General features: G+C 34.6%; 3 protein-coding genes across 3 annotated transcripts in view; 1 reads left to right on the plus strand and 2 right to left on the minus strand.

The window, feature by feature from the left end:
- The window catches only part of LOC144560652 (uncharacterized), an 81,855-nt gene that overhangs the window by 17,270 nt on the left and 49,145 nt on the right, over positions 1–15,440 (minus strand). The window lies entirely within an intron of this gene.
- LOC144560214 (receptor-like serine/threonine-protein kinase SD1-8) lies at positions 119–11,481 on the minus strand. Its single transcript, XM_078309390.1, has 5 exons — positions 11,274–11,481; positions 931–1,656; positions 717–842; positions 487–632; positions 119–379 (listed from the first exon to the last, which is right to left on the minus strand). Exons 1-5 carry the CDS (start codon positions 11,479–11,481, stop codon positions 119–121), a joined length of 1,467 nt encoding a protein of 488 aa, XP_078165516.1.
- Positions 11,655–15,423, plus strand: LOC144560581 (cytochrome P450 81Q32-like). The gene is made up of 3 exons (XM_078309812.1): positions 11,655–12,610; positions 12,762–13,388; positions 15,369–15,423. The coding sequence occupies exons 1-2, from the start codon at positions 11,693–11,695 to the stop codon at positions 13,377–13,379; spliced, it is 1,536 nt and encodes a 511-aa protein (XP_078165938.1). The 5' UTR covers positions 11,655–11,692; the 3' UTR covers positions 13,380–13,388; positions 15,369–15,423.

The following is a 15,440-nucleotide window of genomic DNA, read 5'->3' on the forward strand; positions in this document are numbered from 1 at the left end:
ATAAAATTTGATTAAATTCTTGGTAAGTTCCACTATTTATCAAATGAGTTACAATTTCCAACAACATTTGATAAAGTTATCAAATCAAACTCACATTATATGACAATTGAAGCATATCCTACTTAAGCACATGACAAGGCACAGTACTCCAAGGGATCCGTATCAAATGTTGTGAAGTCAGCTGCGTACTGAATATGAAGAAATCTAAACTTTTGTTGGTCATGAACTTGTAGATTAATATTCGCTCGTTGTTGTCAATGTAGCATCCAAGGAGTTTAACAAGATTCCTATGTTGTAGCTTGGCAATCAGCGTAACTTCATTCATGAACTCCTTGAATCCTTGTGATGATTTCATGGAGAGCCGTTTCACTGCAATTTCCTGGCCAAATACTTTCATTTGACAATTTTTTTTTTTTTTTGAAAAAGATAGATTGTCAGAAGTCTTCTTAAAGCTGAACATGAGCAGGATTCAAATAAAAATAATACCTTGTAGACAATGCCAAAACCGCCTTGTCCTACTTCATTTGTTTTTGAAAAATTGTCAGTGGCTTGCAATATCGTCTCCATGTCAAAAATAGGGAGGTCTGTACCTTTGACCGAGTCATTTTGTGCCAGGGACCTTTTGGTTTTATCTATAGAAAATATGATTTCTAAATAAATTATGAAGGTTAGAGATCACAAAGCTACAGTAAATTTGATTTGCACAATCTGTTTACCTTGTTTTGTAGATTTCATCTTCTTCCTCTTGAGTAGATATCCAAATAAGCATATTAAAAGACCTGATATTATGATGCTTGTTATTGTTCCGATTATTATTTCCAGCTTCCTTTTGTTACTTGTTCCTGCATTTATATAGGCATTTATCAAAACCCAATTTTTTTTTTCCTTCAATAGAAGAGAAACAATTCATGAAAATAAAGATATTTATACCCAATTCAGACTTTGAAACCTTCACATATAGGATGTCTAGCCCACCAGTGACATACTTGATGTCAACCAGTTCAGTGTTCCACATAACACACCCGCTTCCTTTTCCCCTTATATCTGAAGGGGAATAAGCCAAGCATGAACAATTCATCAAGCACCTCCTCCTGCACTCCTCAACACTTATATTAGCATCTACAGTTGCATTATGGGAATATGGTAACTCCGCCCCTTTTAGAGCATAAAACCCATCACTGTTACCAGTACATCCTATTGGGGTTTGTCGTTTGCACCCTCCTGAATAATCTCTCATGTTCCACTTGGTTGGTGTCACTGCCTCAAATCGTCTGAGACAACTACAAACACCCATACTATTAGGCTCACATATACTGAAAGCACCACATTTCCCATAGTTATCACACTCATCTGTTAGCATTGACCAGAGCTCTTTCCAACTCTGTTGATCTGCGTCCCAAAGCAACCGCTGCACTACACCAGCATCATTCATTATTAGTCGGGACAAAATCAGGGTTGATTTAGCCTCGAATCCATATGACACCTCATCTTTATCTCTCACAAGCAAGAAAGTAAACATATCAGTATAAGTTAACATCTGGGTCATCCCACTAAAATATATCCCATTCCACATTCCAGTTCTGAACCTAATTTGATCACGGTCCTTGTCCCATATGACAATCTCTGGAGCACCTTTAGTGTCCAACTTGTACGCAGCTGACTCAAAAAAATTGAAACAGACAGCCCAAATTTAATATCAGCCGGTGCCTGTTCGGGATGATGGAGGGGGTACGTAGTATTATTTGTGCTTTGAGATTCGTACCAAGTTAAAAAAAAAAAAAAATCCAATCCTTAGACCGTCTAATTTAATTGTACTCAGTAAGGTAACCTGAGGGGATGTGAATTCGTACTCCAAGGATGTGCATTTGGCACAACATTTATGACAAGAGTTTTAGTACCAGTGTCTCACCTTTCTTGTGCTCTAGTTAAGAGGCTATCAACGACTACACAAATCTCTCACAATCTGAGAGGGTATAAAGTGCTTAACAGTGTTAGTATTGTCTCAGATATTTCTGTTCTTAAAATTAGAAATTTCTGTTAGCTTAATATCTGGAATAGTCATTTTTTTTACTCTCACAGATAGTGGCAGATTCTTGTAGTCGGTCAGTTGATAAAAATTTATCATTTAAAGCTAAAATGAAAACATGAGATAACTATGAGTGGAACAGTTAGTTAAGATAGTACTTTACTAATAAGAGGTCATAGATTTGAAATCTAATTAATTGTTACTTCGGAAACAAATTATAGACTTTAATCCTCATTTCAAGCTAAATAATCAAAACCATTTAGTATTATATAACTAGTTCAGCACTCATCATAACCAGGAGAGTTAACTTACTATATTTTTGTTGGCATATATAAGTTTAACCCAAATTTATTTAGAAAAAACATTTTAGCCAATTTTTAGCCAACAAAAAAACAAAAGCTAAATGGTATGGTTGTACACTTGTACTATCTAATAAGGTACTAGAAGAAATTATCGAAACTTCAACACAAATCAGATTTTAATGTCACCAGAGATACTACTTATCTAGACCCGGTCTATAATAAAAAAAAAATCAAAAGAATAAATAAATTAGAAACCTTCATCTTATAGTTTAGGTCTGTGATAGAAATATCAATAACTGGGCCAGTATTCCAAGACTGTATTTCTAGTGCATGTGTATGCCAAGACTGGTACAGGCACTGTGTTGGTTGTGTATGTGTATGCACAGTGTTTACATGGTCTGGTTGACAGTTTTATACCATGGATCAAATATTACCTGTACCATTAAAACCTCTGACAAACCTCTTTCATTATACAAAAAATGTAGCCAATTATCTTGACAGATCTTCATATTATCAGAATAACATACTTTTACACGGGCCCCTGCATCTTTACATAATTGCATTTCTTCACATATTTCAATATGAAACAGTGGATTTTATGCATGAGTGCTCACTGAATGATCATGTCATGGGACATCACTGTACATGTCATTTAACAAGTACTTTTGCTCATATGTCCTCCCATTCTTTCTTTTATGCAAGCAACAGCTATGTAAACATTGTGGTGCATTTGAGGACTTGGCTGCCTTTAAAGTGATCCATCCTGTCTTGTATGCCTCCAGCTGTGAGGATGTTCCACAAGGGATGTACATCAACCCTTTATCATGCACCAAGGTGTATCTTACCTCTCAAGCTTTCAATTTGTACTATAAGAGATCAATTGTGGCACTGACCCACTGTATCCAGGTGTTTGCTAATAGGTTTAATCGATTGAAGAGATTCCATTTAAAACTGATCATAGCCATAGCCTCATTTGATCCTTGCGATATGAACCGGATGCCTGGAGAGGTGTCTCTCCCTTTTGTTTTGTATAATTGACCAGGGTGCATCGTGAGAGGGTGTAGAACATGTTCTAATCCTCAATTTGGGTTTTATCGAGTCAATTTGCTAGTTCAGTTGACGTGGTTCGAGAGGCACTGCTCGGTTTCTCTTTGTTTCTAGGTCACGAGAGGTCGAATTGAGTTGTTTGTTGCCTTCCTCCCACCAATGCTGTCCTCGTTTTCCATTTTCTTCTTATTTTTTCGTCGTGCGGTGATGTCAGGGAGGAGGCGGAAGAGGGAACTGACAAGGCGGGCCCGCTGTCAGTCCCTCAGTGGGGGGACGGTTTGTCCAGTGTTTGAGTCTGAGCTGTGTCTGGTTTAGGTAGACCGAGGTACCATGCATAGTATGGTCTTTGTAATCCGAGTTCAGTTGGGGAAGGCCGCACGGTCGCGAGGCGCAGAGAGAGCAGGGGGGCCTCTGATGCGTGGGGCCCGTATTGTCGGTGCAAAAATTAGAAGCAACACTTCTTCCCTTGTGTGGTCGTGGCGTATGTGAGCTAAGAGAAATGTCAGTGGGCCCTGTTAGTGCAAAAACATACTGCTTGGGCTTCCCAGTAAGTTCACCTAGGCCTTTTTGGGCCACGCTAAGTGTTCCCAGCCTTTGAGCACCCATAAATGTCTCCGTAACTTTACAAATTTGTATAAATTCAACCGTTAAAGAGTTAGACTTAGGAGTGGTGCTTTATATGAAAATTCATGATTTTCTTTGTAGAATTTAACCATGAATTTTATTTTCTGATAACCACAATATATTTTCATGGTATTTCAAGAAATGCGAGAACTAGGATTACATATTTCAAGAAATGCGAGAACTAGGGTTACATATTTCCCCGTGCCATTACCAATTTATTTTAGGGTCCAACACAAACATGGATATAAACAGTTTTTTTAAAAAACAAAAAATACAAATCAAACACAGTTCTTTAGAAATAACGCGGATAATGACAGATTCTTATAGTCGGCCATGATAAAAATTTATCCTTCAAAACTAAAATGAAAATATCAATTATATAACCATGAGTGATACAGTTAGTTAAGATAGTACTTTACGTATGAGAGGTCATAAGTTTGAAATCTAATTCTTACACCGGAGACAAATTAAAGACTTCAATCCTCATTTGAAGCTAATTAATAATCAAAACTATTTAGTATTGTATAACTAGCTCAGCACTCATCATAACCAGGAGAGTTAACTTACTATTTTTGTTGGCATATATATGTTTAACACAAATTTATTTAGAAAAATCATTTTAGCCATTTTTAAGCCAACAAAAAATAAAAAACAAAATGGTTAATAAGGTACTAGAAGAAATTATCAAACTTCACAAATCATATTTTGATGTCACCAGAGATAATACTTATCCAGACCCGGTTGCGAAGATCTCCACTGTTGATATTTAGGTCCGTGATAGAAATATCAATAACTGGGCCAGTATTCCATTAAGACTGTATTTCTGGTGCATGTTGGATTTGGATTCAGTAAATGTTTTGTTTGACAGTGATCCGTGTTCCCCGTTCATTCTGTGAATAATGAAGCATGTGGGTTGCTCCCCACAACAGTACCAAGATATTTTAATATGCAACCACAGTTACCAGCCACTTAATTACCACGGCCTTAAATAAAGTAGTACTCCTATTTAGAGAAACTAAAAACAGTTATTGTTAAGTATTAAATAGAAATTATTATGTTCATTTAATTTTTAACCTTCTATAATACTGTACAATTAACTTTCAATTTCTTTTAGCAGCTAGCCACATCAGAAATTAATTATTACTAAAGAAGAGAACGCGATGGATGGACACGCGAGTCAATAGAAATAGTTAGAAAGCAATATCTTTTAAAAAAAAAGTCTTTCTAAATTATAAATCACACAACCACTTAAAATAAACTGGCATCAACGTACTGTTCAATGAAAATGATGCACCATGGCAGTTAGTTCAGCTGGCAAATAATTCACGGACCCCATGTTTAAGGTTATGTTCAGTACTTGAGTTGAAAATAGAATAGTTTTGGAGTTAGATTATTCAGAATAGTCTATTCAGTGTTTGGTTAGATTGGAATAGTTAGAATAAAGAATTCAAATTTTTTATCGTATTAATTTGAATAGGCTATTGCTAAGAGTTATGAGATTTGATTATTCTAATAAAACAAACGATAGTTATTATTGATTTGACTCTTCTAGCTATTCATATTTTGAAACCGAACATACCCTAAATGAACAGTCATAATTAATACCCCATAATTAAGTTATTATTAGCTCAGACAAAATATGCTGACATTATCATTTATTTATAATTTTTTTCTTGGTATATAATTAATTTGACTTCTAATTAAAGAACATCATTAGTGTAATCGTACACCATCACTGACAAATGTAAAACTATGAAAGTTATATGCTCGATAAATATTATCATAAATTTTTTATACCAAATATATTTAATCTGATATTATTAATTATTTTTTTTCTGTTCTTTAAAAATTAACAATTATTTTCAGAAATTAGAAACCATATTGATATTTTATTTTTGGGGAAGTGGAAATTATGTTATGAGGTTCATGCATGAAATAATCATTGTAGTCCCTAACGGTATCTAGAAGAGGCTTAATAGGGAGTTTTAAAGACTCTTAGACGTTTGTCGGTTAAACCCTCTAAACTAACAAGTTAAATAATTGTTAAGCAAGCATGCACAAGTAAATAGAGTAAAATTAGAGAAATGATACAACTCTGGGATAGAGAATTCTCATCGGCGCCCCTTTTCTATTACATAAAAAGAAATGATACAACTTGTGATCCGTTCTAACAGAAGTGATCCATTATAACAGTTTGTACGAATATTGAAATTAGGGTTTCCGCAATTTAATTAAATTGATATTAACCGTTCTCAATGTTTGTCAGTTCATAATTGTTAATACAATTTATCCCACAAAACTTAATTAGTGTTCTAACGGATGTCATCCGTCCTGGATGGAACCAAACTAGAACTTTATGTTATCTTACTATTTAATCCATTCCATACGATTTGGTCCGTTCAGAGCATATGCTTCACAAATCAACAGTCCTCAAATATACTTTATTTAACTACTTGATTGTTATAAATATATAGCTCTATAGCTTCGTTAAGTCTTATTGACTTCTTCAGTTCTTGAAATATTTCTTGTAACTAAGCTCTTCATGAATCTTGGTACTTCTTCATAGAAATCTTGCAGTTAAGATCTTGAACCTATCTTTGATTCTTCATTATTAATCTTGCAATTAAAGCCTTGAACCTACAAACTCACTCAATCATGTAAATGGTTAAATTCAACTAATGTATATTTTGCAAATTATGTCAAACAAAGTATCAAAAAATTGTATACAACTAACAATCATGACAATTCTTCCTGAATTATCTTTATATGACAACAATTATAGTTGATGTTTCTTCACAAACAATTACTGTATGAGAACTGTCAATGATTAATATTGCATTCAACGATGATTTTAAATAGTTAATGATGGATGATATCTTTAACGTCATCACTGCTGGAAAACCGGTAATGAAATTTATTTTGAACGGTTTGGCTTCCGAGAGTGCTCTTTCAGACCCAGGATTTGTTGGAGGTGATATGCTTCTGCCTCCTCATCTCTCTGATGGCATAGGAGAGAGGAGGCGAGAGAGGTTGAGGGAGCGGCGATAGAGGAGCTGGGAGGAGGAGAGGGAACATGGTGGAGAAGGCACATGCAGATCTTAGTGTACTCCAGAGGGTGCAAAGCCACCTATGCTTCAGTCCCTTTAAAAAATATAAAATATTTGCTTTTAGCCTAATGGTTATAGTTGTTTATTGTGGTTGTGAGAGTTCTTGGATTCAAATCATGGTTCTGAAAATGGGAATTGGTCACTTGACCGTGAAATTAAAATCGGATAAATTAGTTGAAATCGGCCAATCTGATCGGAAACTAGAATTTTTTTCTTGGCTAAAGTTTTTTGTACTAAAAAAATAAGATTTTTTTTGTTAAACTAATAATTTGTCAAAAAACTATATTAAAACAAAAGATTACACCCAAATAATCCACTAATTATGTAATATAATACAAGTATTACAACATTTTATTGCCGAAAGCTATGCCGAGCTAGTTGGGATCATCTCGTCGTTGTTGTACAGGTCCAAATAATGAAGAGTATGACTAGTATAACATCAGTGCATGTTATTTAAGCCTGTATAACACCAACTCCAAAACCTATCGAATCAACTTCAAACGGTGAATCCAAATCATTCAAACTGATCTACTTTATTAGTTGTGCGTTTACATGAAAATTTATAAAATTTTGAATTTATTTAGTATCAAGTCAAGCGGTCAAATGAGTGACTTTTTAAGTTAATTTTAATACATTCATTTTTCAACATTTTTACCGCTTGATTTGATACAAAACTAACTTGAAAATATAAAAAATTTGCATGTAAATACATCACTCATAAAGTAAATCGGTTTGAACGGTTTGAATTAATCGTTTGAAGTCTATTTAATCAATTTTGAAGTTAGTGTCATATGACACTAATGTCATACTAGCCGGACTCCAAAATAAAACCATTGGATATAATCTATATCATTTTTATCTATGCACATGTAAAATATTAAGACATTTCAATTTTATTTTGGTTGTCATCAAGAGATTGTAAAAAAATGTATTACTGTTGATAATTTATAGACGTTGATTTTTCAACTTATTAATTCCCATAAAAATAAAATTGAAATGTGATAATATTTTATGAGCATATGGAGAAAATAACATAGATCACATCTAACAGTTTTATTTTGACATTTTTCATTTATATTTTGAGTTATTAAAGCTTTAAAAAATGAAGTCATGATGGAGGCATTTGAACCTACTCACAGAGTAAGGCTACCATACATTATAATGCATAGACATTTTGGTACATCAGACTATAAATCACCGGATTCAAAGTCCAAATAACCAATCCAAACTGTTCATCTTGTTCTCCATAATAATATGTGTTTGGAGACCAAATTTTATATTTTTTAGAAATTTTTTACTATTTTTTAGATTTATTGAAATCGCTGTTTTTTTATGATCCAGATTTGTCTGAAAAACAATGATTTTCAATAAATCTAAAAAAGTAGTAAAAAATTTCCAAAAACATAAAATTTGGTCTCCAAACACATATTAATATGGAGAACAAGATGAACGGTTTGGATCGGTTATTTGGACTTTGAATCCGGTGATTTATAGTCCAATGTACAAAAATGCCTATGCATTGCAATGTATGGTATCCTTACTCTATCTATCTATATATATAGAGAGAGAGATTGACTTGGGTTAGCCATGGAGCATCACGCATTTGTATTCCACGCCATATTTTCATTTTGAAAGTCCAAACAACCGATCTGAACCGTTAGATGTGATCTCTATATTGAAATGTGCTTGGAGACTAAATTTTTCATTTTTTGGAATTTTTTTACTACTTATTAAGCCACTTTGAAAATTATTGTTTTGTTGTGAACAATAAAAATTTCTGAACCGTCGGATCTGCAATTTTCAATGCGACTTAATAAATAGTAAAAAAAATTCCAAAAAATGTAAAATTTGGTCTCCAAGCACATTTCAATATAGAGTCACTAGTGGAAAAACTGGAATTAGGATCGGCCTATCTGGATCGGCTATATTAAACCACTAATACTAATACCTACCTGGATCGGGTGAAAAAACCGATCCTAAAAACTATTTAGATTGGTATTTTTAGTGAACCGATCCTAATATATGCACCATTAGGATCAGTTGTTTATAATAACCAATCCCAATAGTATTAGGATCGGTTATTATAAACAACCGATCCTAATAGTTCATATGTTAGGATAGGTTGTTTATAATAACCGATCCTAATGCATTATAATATGGATTCACAAAATGTTGGTTCTGCATAAAAAAAAAGAATTAGAATATGTTGTTTCAAATAACCGATCCTAATAGTACTATTAGAATCGTTTTTTTGAAACAACTAATCCTAATAACCGATCTCTGTCTCCGTCTCTCCCCCTCAAAGCCGAGCCTCTCGCACCTCCGGCTCAATTGTGTCAGTTTTTATTTTTTTTATTGTTTCAAAAATTAATTAATGGTCTTTGTATATTATTTTACAGTCTTGAGGACATCTCGCTCAAGTTACTTAATCATCCGGCCGATCAACTATCACGGTATTAGCTTTATCTAATTTTATCATTATTATACGTTTAAAACACTTTTTTTGTATTTTTTTTTATTGAAAAATGAATTTCCATCTAATTGTTTCCTTTGTTTTTATTTTTCAGGTCTTTTCTAATCTCAAGTGATGTGATTGCAAAAGAGGTAATTATTTTTTTTTATTGTTGTGCTTTACATTAATTGCATAAATGTGTGTTAATTGAAGAAATAGCTCAATCAGTCACTTGTATGTTTGTTAATTAAATTTTTTGGATTTAAATTTCTTGTTATAATATGTAATGCATTATATCTGGATTCACAAAATATTGGTTCTGAAAGAAAGAAAGAAAGAAAGAAAGAAAAAAAAGAATTAGGATCGGTTGTTTCAAATAATCGATCCTAATAGTATTATTAGGATCGGTTATTTAAAACTACCGATCCTAATTCTTTTTTTTTCGGCGGAACTCGAATTAGGATCAGTTGTTTCAAATAACCGATCCTAATTAGTACTATTAGGATCGGTTATTTTAAACAACCGATCAAGATTAACACCCATTAGGATCGGTTGTTGAAAATAACTGAACCTAATAGTACTATTAGGATCGGTTATTTGAAACAACCGATCCTAATTCAAACTTTTAGGATTGGTTGTTTAACCAATTCATATTAGTTTAGTATTAGTATCACCTGGATCAAGATCGGTTAAATTCCGATCCTAATGTGCGTAAATAACTTATCCTAATTTTAGTTTTTTCACTAGTGTGTTGAACGGTTCGGATCGGTTGTTTGGATTTTTAAAATAGAAATATAGTGCCATGGAGCACCAACGCGTTTTAGACCATGGTTCATTTTAGCCGATCTCCTATATATATATAGTAGAACTAGGGTGTTCTTAAGTTCACCAAACTCCTTGGTGAACTCAAGTGTAAATCCCATCGAATTGGCTTCAAATGACGAATCCAAACTATTAAAAGTCGTCTAACTTATGAGTGATGCGTCTATATGTAAAAAAATATAATTTTGAAATTAATTTTGCATAGAGTCAAGTGGTCAAAAAAATTCAAAACATAAATGCATTAAAATTAATTTATTAACCTTCTAATTTTGATCGCTTGACTTTATACTAAATTAATTCAAATGTTTAAAATTTTCACATGTAGACGCATCACTCGTAAAGTAGATGGGTTTCAATGATTCGGATTCGTCATTTGAAGCCGATTTGATGAGTTTTAGACTTGAGTTCACTAAGAAACTTGATGAACTTAAGAACATTCTAGTTCTACTCATATATATATATATATATATATATATATATATATATATATATATATATACACACATATACATACATACAGGGACTTCTGACTACTTTCTCTCCATTTCATGGCCGTACATCAACAACTGTCAACTATCAAGTATCAACGAGCTTTAAAAAAAAATGTAAAATCAGTAAAGGAATCGGCTTGACTTGGTCTGACTCAAAAACGTAAAATCAGTAAAGGAATCGGCTTGACTCGGTCTGACTCAGAATGACTCAGGGCAAAAATTGACTAACACTGTTCAATCAAATTTTGATGAAAAAATCGCTTAGGCACGAGACTCGGGTGAAACTCGGATCACACCATTCCGATTCCAAGTTAACTCAACAGAGTCAACTCGAACTCAGCCGATTTTCCAAACCATAATGTCAAATTTCACCTACCATATTATATATTTTTAGTTCTGTACCTAGGAGGATGCAAGTAGTTGCATGGACTTCATGTTGATCTGCATCTCCTGCCTCATCTCTCTGATTGTGTAGGAGAGCTGAGGTGGGATAGAAGGTGGGGACGATGACGAAGAAGCAAGGAGGAGAGGAAGTGGGAGCGATGACTAAGAAGCTGGGAGGAGAAGAGGGAGCTAGCGGGTCAGAGGAGGCCAGCGGCTGGGGACACATGGGTTTCACGTCGGTCTGCCTCTCTTAGGTTATAAATAAACAGTACAAAAACATTTTCTTACTTGTTAATTAAAAATTAGGTTGTCTTATTTGTTCCCACCCCGACTCTTCCCTCTTTAAATACTCCCTCCTGATACGAATATCATCAAAACCCATACAAACTGGTAACCTTAAAGGCTTAAACCACTAAACTAGCCTAAAAGCAAAAGACATGGCCATTTTCGTTTACCAAAGCATTCTTCTCTCCCTTTCTGTTCTTCTCTTCATCAAACTGCTGCTTTCTTGTACTAAAGATAACAAGAACAAAAAGGTCCCACCGAGCCCACCGGCACTTCCGGTAATCGGTCACCTTTATCTCTTCAAGAAACCCCTCCACCAAACTCTGGGTTCCATATCTGAAAAGTATGGCCCAGCAATGTTTCTTAAATTCGGTTCCCGCCCGGTCCTTGTCATCTCCTCTCGCATCTTGGCAGAGCAGTGTTTCACCACCAATGACATGGCTTTTGCCAACCGAGTAAATTTGCCATCTGTCAAGCAGGCCACCTTCGACTACAAGCACATCGGTGAAGCCAATTATGGACCACATTGGCGTAATGTTCGCCAGATTGCAAATACAGAGCTTCTCTCTGCACAGCGGCTGCACGCATCCTCAGATGTCAGAGTTGGGGAGGTTCGTGACATGGTTCGCCGTCTATTGCATTCCTGGAATGCTTCTGTTGATTCAAAGGGTTTGAGTTATTTTGAAAAAGTTGACCTTAAAGTGAAGCTTTTTGAATTGTCGCTTAATTTGCTGATGACAATGATTGCCGGCAAAAGGTTCTACGGAGACAACATTGAGGACTCGGAAGAGAAAAAAATGTTCGGAGATGCAGTGAGGGAGTTCTTTATCTTGGGTGGCGCTTCAAATGCAGAGGACTTCATGCCGATTCTCAAGTTTCTCGGCATCACAAAAGCGACCAAGAAGCTGAATCATTTGGCTGAGTTAAACAAAGAAATGATGCAGAAGCTCATCAACGAGCATCGAAAGCCAGGAGACCAAAAGAACAGGACCATGATTGCAAATATGCTCGAGCTGCAGAAGAAGAACCCAGAAAAATGCGACGATGCAACTATCGTGATAATTGCAATGGTGAGTAATAATGGATTGTCATTAACACTTTATATATAAAGTTGGAATTTCAAATTTAAAAAAATATATTAAATTCCTCGGACATTAATATGATTTTTTTTCTGATTTTTTTGTTATTGTTTGCTAAATAACTATACCACCTCTTTTACAGAGCTTATTGCAAGCAGGAATTGATACCATATTTAATACAACAGAATGGGCAATCACTCTTCTATTAAACAATCCGGACGTACTCAAGAAGGCATCAGCTGAAATTGACACACATGTAGGTACCAAGCGGCTGGTCGAAGAATCTGATATGCCTAACCTGCCATATCTACATTGCATCATTAATGAGGTGCTCCGTCTCTATCCCGGTGGCCCCCTTCTCGTACCGCATCAATCTCGGGAAAATGTTTCTATCGGAGGGTATGAAATTCCACAAGGTACAATGCTTTTGGTCAACGCTTATCACATTCACAGAGACCCGAGTCTGTGGGACGAGCCAACCAAGTTTATGCCTGAGAGATTTGAAAGTGGTAATGCAGAAGCCAAGAAGATGATGATACCATTTGGAATGGGGAGGAGGAGGTGCCCGGGAGAAGATCTAGCGATACGTGAAGTGGGACTTATATTAGGGACCTTCATTCAGTGCTTTGATTGGCAAAGGATTGGAGATGAACTCATAGACACCAGTGAAGATTCTGGTTTGACTCTTCCTAAGGCTGTTCCACTCGAAGCCATGTATCGTCCCCGCCAAATCATGATGGATGTTCTCTCCACCTTATAATATGGGGCAGTTCATTGATCTACCTGTTATTTGGTTTATTCCGTTTTTAGTTTGCTTATATCTTAATTGTAAGGATTGTGTGTTGTAATATTTTCGAGTGTTAGGTTACTTTATTTTGTTATGTTAATTTGTGTACAACCGGGTCAGACAATTCATTAGAATGTTGTATTAGTTATTGATCCAATAGAATCTTATTATCTTTTTTAACAGAATTTAGTGCAAAAACTTAATGTAGTACTCTCATAATTTTGCATTAATTTGCTGTGATGGCTCTTGGTTGTAATACCTACGTGTTTTTATTTTGGAGAACCTTTTTCTTAAAAAAAGTTGACATTTTGGCAAAAAGAAAATAGTCTTGAAGAATATTCTCAAATCTTAAATTGTAACCGTGATATAGCTAAGAAAATAAGTGTTGAAAATAGGTTTTGTGCAGATTTAACGGTATATATACCATATTACTATAGTCAGAGCACTCCAATACTACTGTAATTCTAAGCAAAGTATTTTACAATCCATGGTTTATAGAAAATCTGGACAGATATATTGACATCAGAATCCTGTCTCTCTTCACCACTTCCTTAATTTTGTTTAACATATAGATAACAGTAAATATATTACTTGTTTGTCTTCTACAGATGATATGGATCCAACTTGTGTATTATTGAATCTTCTCTTGAGAGTAAATATAGTAAATATATATAGTTGTCATAACATGAATTAACCACATAGGTATACTCAATTTGATCGTTCAAGAACTATAGCACGCCTATATACCACCTTTGGTCAATTTACGGTTCAAGTATCAATTACGAGCTATTAATTAACAAATTGACTCGGCTAAACTTCATTATGAATTTAAACTCGAAGCTAATGTCAAACTTGACTCGTCTCCTATGTTATAATTTAAATTTACACTTGTTTTACCGAAGAAAGCGCGTACATGCTTTCATGAGTCGTGTATATCGGTTGACTTGTATTACAAAACAAAAAATAATGGAGTGATAGAACAGATCTCCGTCATTGATCATCATTGATCGAGTGGTTCAGATTAATTCAAGAAGAATAGCATTAGACAGCAAAAGTACCAACAGTACAGTAAGAGTAGGTAGAGTACCAACGGTACAATAAATAGAACCGTTAGTGTTCTTGTATAAATTAATAGAGACTAGGACCAATGTAAAATATAACTTTTATGTTCAATAAATATTATCTCCTCATAAATCATAAAATCAACACCTAGATCAGACCCATGTCTGATCTAAAGTTCATTTTACACAATCAAAATCGAAACAAAGATGGTTAGACCCTTATAATCACTAAAGGATGTCTTTTGGCTCCACCCAGAACCAAGAGTCCCAAATGAACTCTTCCCTGATACTGGATGGTCACCTTCCAACCACTGATTTGTATCCACCCGGAATTAAACGTCCTCACAATTAATAAACTCTCTCGATAAATCCACGGAACAAATATTTATCTCTTTCTTATCTCTCTTCTTTGATGTCACTGACATAGCCGACATAGCCGAGGAAGACAAGTCCAAGGAAGAGCTCTTTAGAAATTTGTCCCTAACACCACTTTACAATTGATTATGACTTGCCTCTCTTTAGAAAAAAAAAAACATGCATCACACCACTTTAAAAAAAAAAACATGGATGATAACAATTGATTATGACTTGCCTCTCTTTAGACTCATCTACTAATAGACGTGCATCACACCTCCCGCAAAATGTCAAATATATATACTTCTATTAAGTATTCGTCATGTTAAACACCGATCGGATTGTCGTTAGTAGCAAGATCATTATCAACGAGTAATGACTGCAGCTAAATTTATTTGCATGCAACTCAAGGACGGACTAACTAATTTAAGTATTAGAACTGAATTATGTACAATAGATGTGAGGTAGGCTTCATTGTTAGCGTAAACTCCATGAAACATTCTCTATTTTATAATTAATTTTAGTGATAAAGTATAATATGGGGCAGTTCATCGATCTACCTGTTATTTTGTTTATACCCTTTTTTTGTTTGCTTATATCTTAATTGTAAGGATTGTGT

The sequence above is a fragment of the Carex rostrata genome, chromosome 10, assembly GCF_964058835.1.
Source record: "Carex rostrata chromosome 10, lpCarRost1.2, whole genome shotgun sequence".
Taxonomy (NCBI): Eukaryota; Viridiplantae; Streptophyta; class Magnoliopsida; order Poales; family Cyperaceae; genus Carex; species Carex rostrata.

Coding starts and splice junctions, on each gene's coding strand:
- LOC144560581 (XM_078309812.1), top strand. CDS start 11,693: ATGGCCATTTTCGTTTACCAAAGCATTCTTCTCTCCCTTTCTGTTCTT. Junction 12,611..12,761: donor CTATCGTGATAATTGCAATG/GTGAGTAATAAT, acceptor CCTCTTTTACAG/AGCTTATTGCAAGCAGGAAT.
- LOC144560214 (XM_078309390.1), bottom strand. CDS start 11,481: ATGTGTCCCCAGCCGCTGGCCTCCTCTGACCCGCTAGCTCCCTCTTCT. Junction 633..716: donor GATGAAATCTACAAAACAAG/GTAAACAGATTG, acceptor TATTTTCTATAG/ATAAAACCAAAAGGTCCCTG. Junction 380..486: donor GTTTTGGCATTGTCTACAAG/GTATTATTTTTA, acceptor GTATTTGGCCAG/GAAATTGCAGTGAAACGGCT.